The 16,687-nt window shown below is 47.3% G+C and overlaps 2 protein-coding genes across 5 annotated transcripts in view; one reads left to right on the top strand and one right to left on the bottom strand.

Moving 5' to 3' along the window:
• The window catches only part of Pitpna (phosphatidylinositol transfer protein alpha), a 42,365-nt gene extending 27,130 nt beyond the window's left edge, over positions 1–15,235 (bottom strand). Inside the window, exons 1-3 of one of the 3 annotated variants that reach the window (XM_027426734.2) lie at positions 15,101–15,235; positions 11,140–11,170; positions 3,996–4,144 (exon numbers count right to left, since the gene is read on the bottom strand). In XM_027426734.2, the coding sequence (XP_027282535.1) occupies positions 3,996–4,144; positions 11,140–11,170; positions 15,101–15,120 (200 nt within the window). In that variant the 5' untranslated portion in view covers positions 15,121–15,235. Of the gene's footprint in view, positions 1–3,995; positions 4,145–8,268; positions 8,314–11,139; positions 11,171–11,376; positions 11,457–15,100 lie in introns of those variants that run through there. The other 2 variants (XM_027426732.2, XM_027426733.2) reach the window with 2 other exon arrangements.
• Positions 8,241–15,711, top strand: LOC118239226. Of its 2 annotated transcripts, none has more exons than XM_035448340.1 (2): positions 8,241–8,376; positions 13,065–15,711. In XM_035448340.1, the coding sequence occupies exon 2, from the start codon at positions 14,812–14,814 to the stop codon at positions 15,526–15,528; it is 717 nt and encodes a 238-aa protein (XP_035304231.1). In that variant the 5' UTR covers positions 8,241–8,376; positions 13,065–14,811; the 3' UTR covers positions 15,529–15,711. The 2 variants fall into 2 exon arrangements, with proteins under 2 accessions (XP_035304231.1, XP_035304230.1); XM_035448339.1 differs by having other exon boundaries at positions 8,247–8,376; positions 12,866–15,711.
• The last annotated feature ends 976 nt before the right edge of the window (positions 15,712–16,687 follow it).

The raw sequence follows: 16,687 nt of genomic DNA, 5'->3' as shown, positions 1-16,687 counted from the left end.
CTGCAAAAGCTTAGGGAGGAAGGCAAAGGACTCAAGGCAGGCTCCTCGGGGCAGTCATAACACAGAAACACATACATGGAGCAGGAGGTGTGCATGATGCCAAGAAACAGGATGGGAGTGGGGCAGAAAAGGCTTCGAGAGAGAAGAGTTCCTGCAAGGTTTGGGTGGAAGGCAAGAGAACACCAGGAGCAGAGTCACATGAGCTTCTAAGCTAAGTGAGGCAGCTGAACTTCATCCCAAGGACAAAGGGCAGCTTATATTTACAGCTTTCAAGAGAGCACAGATCCTCAGACAAAATGCTTGCCACACAGAGAAATGGAAGGCAAGACAACAGTTGGAACCTGCTGAAACAATCGACACCAGGGAAAATGGAAAAGCAATGTGGACCTTACAGATGTTAAGGAGATGGATGGGGTATCAGAATGTCATCCCAGAAAGGCTTTTGTTTCCATGAGGGCCACTGGTGATGACCACCAGGAACAACCCCCCTTTAAATGAGGTGTTCTGGAGTTATCAGTGGTAGCAACTCAGCATCTACACTCGTTCTTGCATGGAAGAAGCAAGGAAGGTTGCACTTTCTACCCCTGAGCTCATCTGAGTTCAATGAGCAGGCAACAACAGAGAGATCTACTCAGACCATAGAGCTGCTTACTCGGCCCCAGACCTACCAAGCCTGGTTCACACAGTCCTTTCACCAGAGTAGCAACTACAGCAAACCAAGGATTTCACATGAAAATGAATCGAAGTTCAGTTCTATTTAGGGATGAGGAATTAAAATTCAGCTTCTTAAAATTTGATGCAACTTAATTTAATTTTATGTGTTTGAGTGTTTTGTCTGCATGCATTTTTATGTGCCTGGTGCCCATGGAGGTCAGAAGAGGGATTCAGATCCTCTGGAACAAGAGAGTTACCAATGGATGTGAGCTGCCATGTGGGTGTTGGGAACTGAGCCCAGGACCTCTGGAAAAGCAGCCAGTGCTCTTAACCGCTGAGCCATCTCTTTAGCCCCCAAGACTCAGGTTTAAATTGCATAAAGTGTGAATGTACTTAATGTCATTAAACTGCACAATTCAAAATGGTTAAAATGCTGAATTTTATGTTGTGTGCTTGGATCACAAAGTCAAAAGATTCAGATTTATTTCTCCCAGTTCTATATAGTTTCTTTTTTGTTTTGTTGTGTTATTATTGTGTGTGTATAAAATACATATGTGCTTGCTTGTTTGTGAGTGAGGCTATGTGTATGCCATGGTGCTCAGGTAGAGATTGGAATTCAACCTCAGGTGACAGTCCTCAGCTGCTCCCTTATTTGAGGCAGGGTCTCCTGTGATGTTTGCTGCTATTTCTGCCAATGCTGGCTGGCACATCAGTTTCCAGGGATTCTCCTGTCCTACTGTGCACTTTCCTGTAACCAGATTTTACATGGGTTCAGGAATTTGAATTCAAGTCATGGGCCTGTATGGATAGCTCTTTATCAACTAAAAAAAATTTTAAAAATTGTGTGTATGCATACATGTCTGTGTGTGGATATGTACACATAGGTGCAGGTTCCCTTGGTGGCCAGAAGAAGACAGTGGATTGTCTGGAGCTGGAGTTATAGGCAGTTGTGAGCAGCCTGATGTGGGTGCTGGGCTCTACAAGAGCAGCATGCACTCTTAACTGCTGAGCTCTCTATCCAACCTTGCTTGAATCACTTCTTAAATAGTCTGGCTGACTTCATTCAAGCGGTACATGCTTACCGCTGGTTTCAAGACCCTTTGGGTCAGCTCGTGGTTTTGTGATAAAATCGCTTAGGTTTGGGATTCAGCAAATATGTGTGGTTTACTATAAATTCCAGTACATAAGTAAGGACCTCGGTTATTTGATAATATTGGGGGGAAAAATCTTTTAATAATTTTAAAAAGGTGGTGTGGCTAGAGAGGTGCCTCAGAAGTTAAGAGCAATTACTACTCTTCAAGAAGATCCAAGTTCCCCCGGGCAGTGATGATGAGCGCCTTTAATCCCCTTTAATCCCAGCATTCAGGAGGCAGAGGCAGGATCTCTGTGAGTTCAAGGCCATCCTGGTCTACAGAGCAAGTGCCAGGATAGGCTCCAAAGATACACAGAGAAACCCTGTCTTGAAAAACCAGAAAAAAAAAAAAAAAAAAAAAAAGATCCAAGTTTGGTTCCCTCCAAAGGCAAGTGCATACATGGACGCACGCGTGTGCGCGCGCGCACACACACACACTAAAATAAATGTAAAAGACAATGTTAAGGTACTAGAGAGATGGCCCAATGGTCAGGAAACATCCTGTTTTTGCAGTGGACCTGAGTGTCCCTTAGCACCCTCATCAGAAACCCACAAGAGCAAGTAACTTCAGCTCCTCCAGGGGATCCAAACCTTTCTGCTGGCCTCTACAGGTACCTGCATTCACATACATATACCCACATATACACATAATTCAAATGAAACAAATCTTAAAATATATTAGCTGGGCACAGTGGTAGACACCTTTAAACCCAGCACTAGGAGGCAGAGGCAGGCAGATCTCCATCTCTGAGTTCAAAGCCAGCCTAGTCTACATAGCAGGTCCCAGGCCAGCCAGAGCTACATCATAGAGATACCCTGTCTCAATTCACACACACACACACACACACACACACACACACACACACACACACACACACACACACACACACACGATATAACTTAAAAAAAAAAAAAAAAAAGAAAAGGTACTTGGGGCTGGAGAGATGCTCAGCAGTTAAGAGCACTGGCTGCTCTTCTAGAGGTCCCGGGTTAAATTCCCATTGCTCCCCTGGCAGCTCACAACTGTCAGTAACTCCAGTTCCAAGGTTTCAGACACCCTCATACAGACACACAGGAAGGCAAAACACCAATGCACATAAAATAAAAATAAATAAACCTTAAAAAAAAAAAGGAGGTACTAAAATTTCTCTGGTATCTGATTCCACAAAATTAGAATTTAAATTCTACCTGACCTACCAAACATACTTGTTACTACATTTACTACAGATTTATAGATAGAAGTATGCAGAAGTAGTTCTGCAGGAGTCTTACTATAAATGGAAATTACTATAAAATGGATCTCAGGAGAGGGCTGCTCAAACAGCTTACAGCACATGTACAATGAGCAAGTACTTTCTAAATATGTTATTTATTCATTGGGAGGGTTTTGTTCCTTTGTTTCATTGGAGGTTTTGTTTTCTAGACATTATGTAGCCTAGACTGACCTGGAACTAGTTACAGTCTTAACTGGCCTTACACTCACCATCCTCCTGCCTCAGCTTTCCAGGTGCTGAGATTCTGAGCAAACACCATCATGCCCAGTTCTTTATTGTTTGTTTTTTGTTTTTTCGAGACAGGGTTTCTCTGTGGCTTTGGAGCCTGTTCTGGAACTAGCTCTTGTAGGGCTGGTCTTGAACTCACAGAGATCCACCATGCCCAATCCTCCTGAGTGCTGGGATTAAAGGTGTACGCCACCATCACCCAGCAGCCCAGTTTTTATGAATGCTTTGAAAGAGTAAGGCCAGGAGGGTTAGGAAGGGAGCTCAAGGGCTGACCACAGCCTAGCTCTGGGCTAACTCTCCAGCAAACAACCAGGCAGGAAATGTATGGAAGACAGCTATGACATGAGAGTTAACTACAGAGGAAAGAACAGTGTGTATAGTATGGTACGATCAACACATAATATAGGAAATGAGTGTTTGTTCATACAGTCCACACATATACCTGTACTCAGGACAATGGAAGGGCCCACAGGATGCCAAAATATCTCAAAATAGCTTCTAAGGACTGAGAGTATAATAGGGTAAGTGAAGCCACTTTTGTTTTTTTATAACAAAAAAATCTTTAAATGAACAAAGTACCACCCATGCCCAATCTGAGAGATGAAGCAGCTCAAGCTGCCAGTTTATAACCTGGAGACACTCCCAATTAGCCAATACTACCACTGTCAAGGCAGGCGAGTTCCCGCCCAGTCACCTGGGGCACGTACCTCTGTAAGTGGTAGATCTTGTGTGTGTACTGGCCTTTCTCGCCGTCATCCTTCTCATAGGGCTCGTTCACCAAGACCTCCACACCTTCCCCACCACCAGTTTCATTTTTACTGGCTTCAGCCACAGAATACAGCTGCCCCACTTGATACTAAAGAACCAAAGAGACAGGCATTATTTGCAACAGTTAACACACAGCCCAACTGCAACTGTAGTACAGGAATTCCACCTGTGGGTTCAGCGGTCCCTGTCAAAAATCTTTCCAAAGCAATGGAGAACTCTGCACTTTGGCATCTCTCACAGGTTTTTACTTTTTCTTTTTTTCTTCTACTACTGTTTTGTTTTCAGTGCTAAGGATTGAACTCAGGGCCTCAAGCAAGCTACATTGCTTTGCTAAGTGCTCAATCATCTTTTTTGTTTTCCTGCATCAACCTCCTAAGTAGCTGGAATTGCAGGCGCTCTTTTTATTTTTTGGAGAGGGGGTATTTCTTTTCTTTTTTCTTTTTTTTTTTTTTTTGTTTTTGTTTTTTTGAGACAGGGTTTCTCTGTGGTTTTGGAGGCTGTCCTGGAGCTAGCTCTTGTAGACCAGGCTGGTCCCGAACTCACAGAGATCCACCTAGCCTCTGCCTCTCGAGTGCTGGGATTAAAGGTGTGAGCCACCAACGCCCGGTTTGAGAGGAGGGATTTCAAGGCAAGGTTTCCCTGTGACTTTGGAGGCTGTCCTGGAACTAGCCTTTGTACACCAGGCTGTCTCAAATTCACAGAGATCCGCCTGCCTGTGCCCACCACCGCCCAGCCTGCAGGCTCTCTTTAACCATCAGACGTATTCAATTTCATCTTCCTATTTTTACAAACCCGTGAGTTTAAAGAGAGCACAGACTATACTTAATCTCACCCACCATCCAGAAAACATTATAGAGTCCAGGGTCTCTTTTGGCCTGGACTCAGCTTTGCTATCACACCTCAGTTACTAAAAATCTCTCTATCTCACTTATTTAAACAGACCCTAAAGCTAAAGCATAGCATCTCACCCTTATAAAGGCAGCACTCAGGAAGCTGGGACAGGAGGTCACCATGAGTATGATGCAACCTCAGTATCTCTGGCTACAGTGTGAGACCCTGTGTCACAAAAACAAAACAGCCAGGCAGTGGTGGCACACATCTTTAATTCCAGCACTAGGAAGGCAGAGGCAGGTGAATTCCTGAGTCTGAGGCCAGCATGGTCTACACAGTTCCAAGATAGCCAGGGCTACACAGAGAAACCCTGTCTCAAAACAAAAACAAAAACAAAAAACCCAAAAGCAACAACAAAAATAAATACATAAATTAACAGAGATCAAGACTCCGACTTATGTTCAAGAAAGCCATCCAGTGCTGTGTAGCTTACAACCTCTGGCAAAAAGTGGCTTAACCCACTTCCTTTTTTCCTGTGTGGCTTTTATGCACCTTGTAGGGACCTCAGAACCTCTCAAACAAAAATCTCCAGATTTTCCCCATTCCCAGTAGGCTGAAGCCATGCTCTTGCTTCCTTCATTACAGATCCCTTCCCCAGGCTGTGCTGGCTGCATGTCCCTCTGCCTTGGCAGCTGCTAGATGGCAAAAGCCTGGTTTTCCTTTATTTGGGTCATGTGTCACCCTATCAACTCACTGGCCTCCTCTGACCCCTTAGGACCACTTGGTGTAGGACTTAGTGACTTAAGTCCTCAGTGCTGATATTTCTAAGAGAAATTATCAGAAGAGGGAAAACATATTGAAGACTCTGAGCACAGTAGCCTGTAATCTCAGAACTCAGGAGGCAGAGAAGGTAGATCTCTGTGAGTTCAAGGCCAGCCTGGTCACCATAACAAGTTTTAGGACAGCCATGGCTAAATAGTGAGATCATGTTTCAAAATCAAAGCAGAAAGAAAGAAAATGGAACAGTGCAGAGAAAATGAGCTGTGACAAAGCAGGAAATTACATCTGTTTCAAAAGATGCATCTTCCTCTGGCTACCAAGGGCAAGAAGGCCAAGGAAAAGACAGACAAGAACTCCATTACCCCAGTTGCTGGGGGTGGGGATGGGAGTAGGGGGGATAAAGCTTTCCTTGCCCTCTACACCCTCACCTGAACTCCTGATACCTCCAGGGGTAGGAGTGTTCTCTCCCTCTGATTAAAATCAAGTAGCTGTAACTCTGGCATCCACCATTGACATTGATGCAAGGTACTGCTGCCAGCAAGAGCAGGTCACAGAAGCTCCAGGTTGGCTGTCACACCTGGAAGCCTTCTCCACCTCAGCTCCTGAAGCACTACAAGAAAACTTCTGGGTGACATCTAGAGAGGAAGCAGTGGTCCACGACAGTTCACAGCTTACCACAAAGTCTGAAAAGCCTAAGTTTCCAAGGCAAAAGCCCAGCACAGAATGCCAACGAAAGGCTCAGGTAAGTGATAAAGGCTCAGTTAGTCCCATCAAGAGGAACATCAGAGAGAGTGAAAGCTAGTTACCTCGATCTTGCTAATCTTGAGGAATACCAGTGCTGATTTGGTGCCGCATGGAAGCCCATCCTTCCCAGTCCTATCACCTGCTAAGGCACACTTGAAACTCCTATCAAGTAGGTCAGGTTTGGCTGAGCCAGGGCTTCCTCCTATGAAGCAGCAGGAGCTCTGCTGTAGAAAGAGTCATAAGGACATTGAATGCCTGACTCAGCAAATCCTAAAGGGCAGGCTGGGGAGAGGGCCTGTAGACAGGACTAGCTGCAGCTTTCTGGTAGTGCTCCTTGGGGAGGGGCCTGTGGCTGGCAGAGACCTTGGTCTTCAGGGATTCCCTTTGGCTGCAGGAAATCACAGGGCAGGCTCTAAGAGGATCAGTCTGCGTGCTGGCCTCTTCCCCTTTAATCTCTCTTGATATTCTGATCCTTTAATCCCAACGAGACAAGTGAGGCAGTTTTGTTAATCCAAAGAGGTAAAGAAGACAGACAGATCTGCATAAGTGCAGGACACATCACATCAGGTCCCCTCTGGCACAGCCGGACTACATCCTGGGAAGCTGCTAGACTCATGACTGGGTGGCAGCAGGGTGGAGATCAGACCACAAAATCAGATATGGAGCCTCATAGAGACCAGGATTCTAACTTCCTTAGGCTGAAAACAATGTTACCTTGCCCTTGAGAAGTGTCCCCTTGTCCCATAGACTGTCATTCAGTGAAGCAAAACAGAGACTCTACCACTTGGATAACCAGTGAGTAGGAACCAGGAGAGGTAAAATGTAGAGCAGAAAACACTGAATGACACACATGACAAAAACGTAGTCAGTTAGGCTCAATTGGCCCACACCTGTAATCCCATCACACAGGGGGCTGTGTCAAGAGGACTGCCATGAATTTAAAACCACCTTGAGCTACATACTGAGCATCAGGCTAGACAAGAATACACAGTAAGACTCTGACTCAAAAAAAAAAAAAAAAAAAAAAAAAGGCAAGAAAAACAGCACTCTGTTGACCCACCTACACAGCCCTTTCAGGCCAGCTTCCATAGAGAAATGGTGGGCCAGGGACCGCTGGGGACACACCCATATCAAACAACTAGGGCTTTCTTGATCTGCCACAGGATGCCTGGAAACCCAAGGTAATGTTACAATAAAGGCTCTGGCCAAACAAGCTAATTCTGCCCCCAAATATCGATTCAGGCCATCAGGATGGCTATAAAGCCTTGACCTTCTCCTTTTCTTTTTTTCTCCCCAAATCAGAAGCTCCAAGGGGACTCAAGTCACAGTCTCCAATATAGGAAGTGAATCTACCAGTCACATGATGCTGGGCTGTTCTCATGGGAACGATGAGTCAGAAAGGGATTACTGACAGAGGCTGTTCCTTACTTACTTCTCTCTCCCCATTCTAGAATTTTCTGATTATCCGGAACTAAGGTTCAAGCTACCAATAGAGCAACTTGACCCCTTCAGCCCTGCTGTTTTCCTGTCAGTGCTTTCCTGCTAAGATCAGGCTGACCAGCACCACACAGCCTCTGAACCAGCAAGCATTTCCCAAGCTTTAGCTTGGCCCAGGCTCTCACTGCCCTGCTCTGTCTCACCACTTCCTCCATGCTGCTCCAAACAACACAAGCTAAAAACTGCCAGCCAAGGATGTTCTCAAGGTGGATATCTCCCCTTCCTTCCAACCGTGGGCCACCATGAGAGGTCAGAGTAACACAGGGGTGCTCCCAAATGACTCTAGCCCCCTGTTCTGCAGCACTCTCTGTCTCAGCCTTTGGCCAGTCAAGAGACTCCCTGCAAACTGATCCATTGTACCTGAAATCCCACATGGAGGAAGTTCCACATTCCTGAGGGACTTTCTGATTTGGGGAAGGATGATCCTGAACAGCATCAAGACAGCCATTGGACCACCTAAGTTTCAAGGTAAGGGGACATAGAGGCTTTCTGTTAGGAAATCATGTTACATGCCCTTTCTGATTGGTTTTTCAAGACATAGTTTCTCTGTGGCTTTGGAGGCTGTCCTGGAACTAGCTCTTGTAGATCAGGCTGGTCTCGAACTCACAGAGATCCGCCTGCCTCTGCCTCCCAAGTGCTGGGACTAAAGGCGTGCACCACCACCACCCGGCTCTGTTTGTTGAGACAGGGTTTCTCTGAGTAGCCTTGGCTGTCCTGGAACTCACTTCTCAGACCAGGCTGGCTTCTAATTCACAGAGACCCGCCTGCCTCTGCCTCCCAAGTGCTGGGATTAAAGGCCTGTGCCACTACCAACTCAGACTTTTTAAAATTTTTCTCTTTAGGATAAGTTCTTACTGTGTAGCCCTGGCCAGCCTGAAATTCCCTATATAGACCAAGATAGCCTTGAACTCACTTAATTTTTAATATTGACAGGAAGGCCCTCAAAGGAAGTGGGTTGACTCTCCCAAAGCTAACAAGCAGGTGCCTGGTTTCCAGGACTCAGGAGGCTCCACATGTCACAGCATCTATCCAGCCATTTTCTCTTTTCCTTAGGTCCCTTCATGTCTGTATGTCTGTCTCTTCCCTCCTCCCCAGTACTTGTGTGCTGTTTTATTTGCCTTTCTTTCTTCCTTCCTTCCTTTCTTTTTTCAAGACAGAGTTTCTCTGTGTAGCCCTGGCTGTCTTAGAACTTACTCTATAGGCCAGGCTGGCATCAAACTCAGAGATCTGCTAACCTCTGCCTCCCGGAGTGCTGAGGATAAACTCAGGCACCACCATACCCGGTTTTGTTTTTCTTTTCTGTTGTTTCTTTGTTTGTTTTAAGACAGGATCTCACTGTGCAACCCTGGATAGCCTGGAACCTCAAACTTACAAAGATCCACCTGCTACCCTCTTCTAAGTACTGGGACTAAAAGGAGTGTTTCTTTCTAATTTTTTGAAACAGGTTATCACTCTGTAGCCCAGGCTGTCCTAAAATCCACTGTGTAGCTTAAACTGACTTCAATCATCCTGCCTCAGCCTCCCAAGTGTCAGGATTAGAAGAGTATGCTACTGTTGCTTTTGGGTTTGTTTTTCAAGACAAGGTTTCTGTCTGTCCTAGAACTCACTCTGTAGACCAGGCTGGCCTCAAACTCAATGGCCTGCCTGCTTCTGCCTCCTGAGTATGGGATTAAAAGTATGAACCACCACCACCCAGCTTCAATTTTTTTTTTAAAGATTTTATTTATTTATTACCCATACAACATTCTGCTTCCATGTATATCTGCACACCAGAAGAGGGCATCAGATCTCATAACGGATGGTCGTGAGCCACCATGTGGTTGCTGGGAATTGAACTCAGGACCTCTGGAAAGCAGTCAGTGCTCTTAACCTCTGAGCCATCTCTCCAGACCCAGCTTCTATTTTTTAAATTAATTAACTAATTTTATTTTGAGATAGAATCTTGTTGCATACCCAAGCTGGCCTCAAACTCTTCGTTAATTCTTCTGCCACTGGCACCCAGGCATCTTTTATTTCTCAGATTTCTCAAAACCATGTTCAAGTTCACATCTGTCCCTCTCTCCTGGATCTCAGCTGCTTTTATGAAGTACTCAGTACACACTGGAGACAATCTTCTCAGAGACCAATGCACAGCCATCACTCCTGGGGATGATTTGTCTCATCTAAGGAATGCTTCCATAGGCTGGAGAGATGGCTCAGTGGTTAAGAGCATTTGTACCCCATTAGAGGACCTATGCTTGACTCTAAACACTTATACTGGGCAACTGGCAACCACCTGTGACTCCAACCCCCACATATATAACATACACATATAACAAAGAGAAACAGACAGACAGACAGACATGTTTAAAGAATGCTCCAGCTCTGCTAGCCTGCTTTCGTTCCTCATAAGTCCAGTCCATGTGTGAAGCACAGGGGTTTCCTATTGGTCCTACAGGAAAAAGAGATGGCACCAACAACTGGGGTTCAGGCTAGCTTTCATTTCACTGGAAGCTGGGGTGCAGCTGTGGATTCAGAGGAAAGTCAAGAGCAAGCTTGGCCAGGAAGGGAGGAGAGAGGAAGTTCAGAGAAAGGGTGGGACAAGGGAGGTTCCAGGCAGTTTTCTGCTATCCCATAGATAGCTCTGAGTCAGCAGGGCCTATGGACCTTCTGTTGCAACTACTGCTGCCAGCTCCACAGGCACAGGGTTGTCAGACCTAGGAACCATAAAAGGACGGAGGGCGAGCCAAGCCTGTTTGTCATCCTCTGCCCTCCGTAAAAGGAGGTTTCTATGCCTTGGTCTTTCCAGAAGCTAACAAGCATGGCTGGGAACTCGAGATTTCTGGCCTTGCTGGTTTGCTTCAAGCACATTAACCAGAAAGCACTATTCTCAACCTAGTCATGGAAGGCCCACACATGCACACAACAGCTCATTGTCAACCACGTGTCCCACGTAGTGTAGTACAGCAGATGAAGAACTTGCTTTAGTCTCTACTCAAAGCTATCCAGCAAGCCAAGAGCTTGAGACTGGCTGTACTCAGGGACCAGATTTACCACACAAATGCCCTCCTTTAGCAGAAAGAAGCACCACCAGGCACATTTGAACCGAGACTTGGTTATCTCTATATTAGAACATAAATGAAAGCTACACAAACAGTGTGGCCACTCCCAGCCCAACTAAGCCAATGTTCACAAGTACTTATGAACAACTATGGATGAGATGATTTAAAAGAAAAAAAAAAAAAGACTTACCTCATCTACAGACACAGGCAGGATGACTCGACTACAAAACAAGAAAAAGAGAGTATCAACTCCAGGCTCTGGAAGCATCACCTCGGCACAGTGCTCATGTGTTGTTGTATACAACCCCCTACTCACTGACAAAAAGCCAGCAGGGAATGGCCCTCTGGATATTTCAAGGCTAGGCCCTTCTGGAATCCCATGTGGAACCCTCTAATTCAGAGCAAACCTGAATTTCCCACTACCTACTTGGCAGACCTCTCACATTTTTCTTGCCTACTCCATCGACCATCTCTCCTCCAAGACTTGCTCATGCATCTAGTAAAACAGAAGCTAATAGCAAAGGCTCATCATGATGAGGATTCAGATTCAAAGAATGTGGCCCTGGTGGTGTGAATCAGTGGGCTCAACTTCCAACATCAGCCCTCAAGGCCAAAGGCTGCGAAGGAGACAATTCCCCAGAGGCTTAATCAACCCTAGAGACTCAAGTGCCCCCACCTCGGCTCTCTGAAGGATGTTATAATGCAAGCTACCTCATGCAGCTCTAGAGGAGACCCAGCTCTGACCTCAGGAAGCTATCCAAAGGCATTCTAACCCATCACTATCTTTCCTCCTGCATTTGACCACCTCCAGTTATTGGAAGGTACCATAAATAAGCTGATAGAGAAATCATGGCGGGCAAAGTCCTCATGAGTGTCAGAATTCCAGAGAACTGAGAAGACTAGAGGCGCTTCCCCAGGTGGCTTGTACTTGTGACAGACCAGTGGCTGACCCCACCCAGTTCAATACTCTAAGGTCAGAGAGATGAGACTATACTCAAAAGTCAAGCCACCCAGAATTGTGGAGATGGAGGCAAATGGTCTCTGTGAGTTTGAGCCCTGCCTGGTCTACATAGTTCCAGACCAGCCAGAGTTTCATGATAAGGCCCTGTTTAAAAACAAACAAACAAACAAAACCGGGTGGTGGTGGTGGTGGTGGTGGTGGTGGTGGTGGTGTGGTGGTGGTGGTGGTGGTGCACACCTTTCGTCTCAGCACTTGGAAGGCAGAGGCAGGCAGACCTCTGATTCAAGGCCAGCCTGGTCTATAGAGTGAGTTCCAGGATAGCCAAAGATATACAGAGAGACCCTGTCTCCAAAAACAAAACAAAAAAATCCAAGAAAGACAAGTGGAAGCAGGCATGGTGACACACACCTTTAGTCAAACATTCAGGAGGAGGAAGCAAGCAGATCTCCGAGTTTGAGGCTAACCTGGTTTATAGATTGAGTTCCAGGACAGCCAGGGCTACATAGAGAGACCATGTCTCAAGATAAAATAAAATAAATAAAAAATAATCAAGGGCCAAAGCTAAGATTCCCACTTCGCAGAGCCTTGATGGAACCTGCTGGGCCCTCAGCTGCATCTTTGCAGGAGCATGTCCTTCCTAAGCAGAGGCTCAAGCATGGCTCTTTGCTCAGGGCTGAAAAACAAAGTTCTCCTGGGCAGCAAGAAAACACAGAGACCTGAGGAAAACATCACAGTAAAAGCCAGGCATCAAGCAGAAAAAGCAGCAGGGGGGGGGGGGATGATGGGCTCCCAAGTTAGTGCCTGCTAACCCCCTTCCTCCAGAAAGACTTGGGTAATGTAAATCCTCCCATTATAGAAAGCCAACCATGCAAGGAAGTACTTCCAACTTAGAGGGCAGAATTTCTGCACCCTCAGAAAAAACTTCCTAGAAAACAATATGCCTTTTATCTTCAAGAACACAGCAAAAATCACATCCAAGAATTTGCAGAAATCAAACCAGGGAAAATCCTGTTGGAGGAAGTGTCAGAAAAAGCAACAGGGACAACCTTCAGATCCAAACTTCCCCTCAAAAGATACTAGCTCCAGCCAGCGCCTTCAAGGATGCTCTGAGCCTTATCACCGCACAACCAGACATTTCTCCCTTGCCCCCTCAGAACAAAACCACCTCAGCAGCCACAGGGGACAACTGGAAAGGAGAGGGCCACAGAGGCCCAGCTGGGCCAATACTGAAGCCATCCTCACCAAGACATGACCTTCACTTGCATCCTTCTCAGAAGAGCAGCACTGCAACTACAGCCACTCCACCCCACCCCCACCCCCACCTGCCCTATTTCTCCTCCTGTCCCCCACCCAGGGGTGCACAAACAGGACACAAGTCCATCAGGAAGGTAATACAGGTGCCAGGCAGGTTCTGCATCACCAGCACCTTGGGCCTTTCCCTGGACAGGCTTCAAGTGGGGAGAACAAAGAATGGGAAAGGAATGCCTGCCTCCCAAATTTGCTTCATCTCTTCAGAAGGCTCTTCCTTCTCCTGCCTGACCTTTTCAAAACTACACATCGCTACAGGCATTTCTACACATTTCAGATGGGATTCTTTTTTAAACTGAAAGTTGAGACAAGCTCATTCATTTGGACACTGAGGATTAAAATACAAAGAGCACCATGTTTTCCTTGAAGAACACTGGCACCTGGATGTTTGTGTTCTTCTGAGTGCTGGCTGGATTAACACTGGACATTAAGAGGGGCAACAGGGCCTCCAAATACTGCTCTTCGCAAAAGAGTCAAGGTGGGATGACTCCTGGCTCTCTTCTTTGTCATTCAAACTGCACACTATGACATCTTAAACACCCACAAGAAGCAAACTCTGTGGGGATGGACAAAGTGCCTTCACTGACAAGAGGAAAAGAGTCTTCTGTACACTTGCTTGGTCACGAAGAGTTTCACAAGTTTCTCTCTACTTGGACATTTTCCATTTCTGAACCCAATGCTGTTCCCTTGCCCTCTCCTTTGGGGAATCTTAGTCTATACATCGTGTTTGGGATGTTCACTTGGAACCATGATCTTCAGGAATGGGTCACATTGTCTGAAAGGTTTAGCAATCCAAATAACCCTACCAGTCAGCCAAATGCCTGGGTTCCAGAAGCAAACATCTAGCAAGACCCACCTGCCCACGAAATCAACAGCTCCTCACCCCCCAAAACATTTGTGGGGACCTCAATTCCCCCAAGCGATTTCCTCATCTCTTTGAACCAAGACCCCAAATCCACTAGAGACTGGATGTCCTCATCCTGGTACCCATTAACAGGCATATTCATTCTTACACTATCTGTCTGGATGGTTTTGTGCCCTAACTTCCTGCCATCTCTATCGCTGAAACTCCTTCACATTACTTCAGAACCTGCCCGGTATTTTATAGACTCCTCATTCAAGTGTTGCCAAGTCCTAGGCAGGCATCCCGGACTTTTTCCAAAAGCCTCCGCTTTTGCACCTGATAGTTAGGTACCATGCCACTCCAGCCGTCCCCACCCAGCCCTGTTATCTTAGTCCGCTATGCTCTTTCTCCCTTCCCCATCGCCCAAGCCTGGCCCTGACTTAAGTCTTTTTTTTTTTTTTTAACCCTGCAACCAATTATTACAATCCTTCCTCTGCTGCCTAAGGCAGCCACTGTCCATGCCCCAGGTTCCGCCTCAGCACTCCTCCCCACCACCTCAACTCCATTCCAAGAGCTATCTTATCTGATCTTCCCTGCCCCTTGGTACATACAGCCCAGCCTCAAACCCCTCCCCACCGTCAGCCAACTCACCGGCGCTGTCTGCCCTTGTCCCACTGCTCCTTGGTCCCTTACACAACTCCTCAGTCTGCCCCTTCAATCACCCAGCGCCCACTATAGGGCCACACCACATGCAGCGCTCGCCATTCCTCGGACCCCTCCTCATGCCCCCTCTGGCTCTCCCTGTCCCCTTGACCTCTCTTCAGGCCCTGTCCGGCTCGCACCAGTTCCCGGCCTCTTCTCTGGCCTATTCGACCCCACCTCAGGTGCTGTCTGTCACCCGCTGGCCCCTCCGCCCCTGCCAGGCAGTCCAACAGCCCCATCCGGTGTTCTCCATCCCCCGGCAGGCGATCTGCCTTCGCGTCCGTCATCCCGACCCTCCCTTCCGCCTCGCTTCCGCACAGCCGATCCGACACTCACTACTCCTTGAGCAGCACCATGTCGCTTCGCGGCTCGGCGGCTGCCAGCTGCCAGCCCGGCCTTCCGCCCGCTTCCCGGCGGCCGCTCTCCCGGTGGCCCGGCCCGGCCCGGCTGCCTGTGCGCCTTCGTCGTGGTCTGCTCTGTCTCTGCTGCTCTCGCTGCGGTCGCCGCGCGGGCTCCTGCCGCCCTGCCCTGGCTTCGCCACCTCCCGCGCCTCTGCCGACGCCGCCCGGAGCTCCGGTTCCGCAGCGCCGCGCGGGGGCGGGGCGTCTCTGCGGCAACCAAAGCGTCAGACGCAGCAGTGCGCGCTGACCTCACGCGGGGCGGAGTCTTCCCGGGCCCGCCCCTCTACCCTTAAATGGACTGTGGCTCCGGGTCTATGTCAGCGTCCGAGTTGGGGCCCAGGCAGTTTAAAACTCAGGATTTAAAAGGACACTTCTGGTGTAAACGCTCTTCTGCAGCAGAAACTGATGCGCCTATATGCCTGGACTTCGCTGGTAGGTGTGTTGAGAGCCAAGCGCATCAAAAATAAAATGAAGGGCTTGGAGATTAGTTCAGCCATGAAGCACTTGCCTAATTTAGATGCATTAAAAAAAAAAATCCTAAAACAAAAGTGTTTATATATGTTCTCTAAATACTGAACTACACAACTCCACCAGAAAGGCAGAAAGGTACTGTTAGTGTCCTCATTTACAGGTAAGAAGGCAAAGTAAGATTTGCTTATCACAGCTTCTCCATGACTTTTTGTCTTCTCGATCTGTAGACCAGGCTGGGCTCGAACTCACAGGATCTACCTGCCTCTGGCTCCTGAGTGCTGGGTGTAGCCGAATGTCTCCTCATCCATCCAATAAACATTGGCTGAGGGTTTGGTATGCCCCAGAGCTTGTGCTATCCTGGATAAAGAGAACAAGACTGGTACTTTTGCCCTTAGGGGCTGGAGATCAAATGGAGGGGAGGCAGGTGATGGTTGAAGGTATCAGGCGTTTAGAATGAAAGAGACTGCCAGGCCTGTAATCGTAGCTATCTGTGAGCTGAGGCAGGAGAGTGGAAAGTTCAAAGCCACTGTCTCATGAAAGGTAAAGAGAGGGCTGAGATAAACAGTTCAGTGGACGAGCACTTGCCTAGTATGCAGGAGGCCCTATGTTCAATCCCAGAACCACAAGAAGGAAAAGGAAACAAGTCATCAGGTTAAAGTTGTGCTTGATGGGATTACACAGGAGGGCACCTGATGTGTGGGAGGAATCCAGGGAAGGCATTCCAGAAGACAAGATTTAAGGGTAGGTCTGCCTGATGCTGGGGAGGGAAGAGCAACAAATACAAGGAGTAACAGATATGTAAAGGTTGCAGTCAAGAAGGAGGAGAGGATGCATTTGGGGACTTGTCCTAGTTTTTTTTTGTTGTTGTTGTTTTTGTTTTTGTTTTCTGCAATAAAGACCACAACCAAAAGTAACCTGGGGAGGAAAAGGTTTATTACATCTTTGAGTTCATTATTAAGGGAAAACAGGGCAGGGACCGAAAACAGAGGCCACGGAGGAATGCTGCTTACTGGTTTGCTCAGCCTACTTTCTTGTGCAACCCAGGACCACC

The sequence above is a fragment of the Cricetulus griseus genome, chromosome 7 (assembly GCF_003668045.3).
Source record: "Cricetulus griseus strain 17A/GY chromosome 7, alternate assembly CriGri-PICRH-1.0, whole genome shotgun sequence".
In the NCBI taxonomy this organism is placed as follows: Eukaryota; Metazoa; Chordata; class Mammalia; order Rodentia; family Cricetidae; genus Cricetulus; species Cricetulus griseus.
This window is presented reverse-complemented; position numbering and strand designations above follow the sequence as displayed.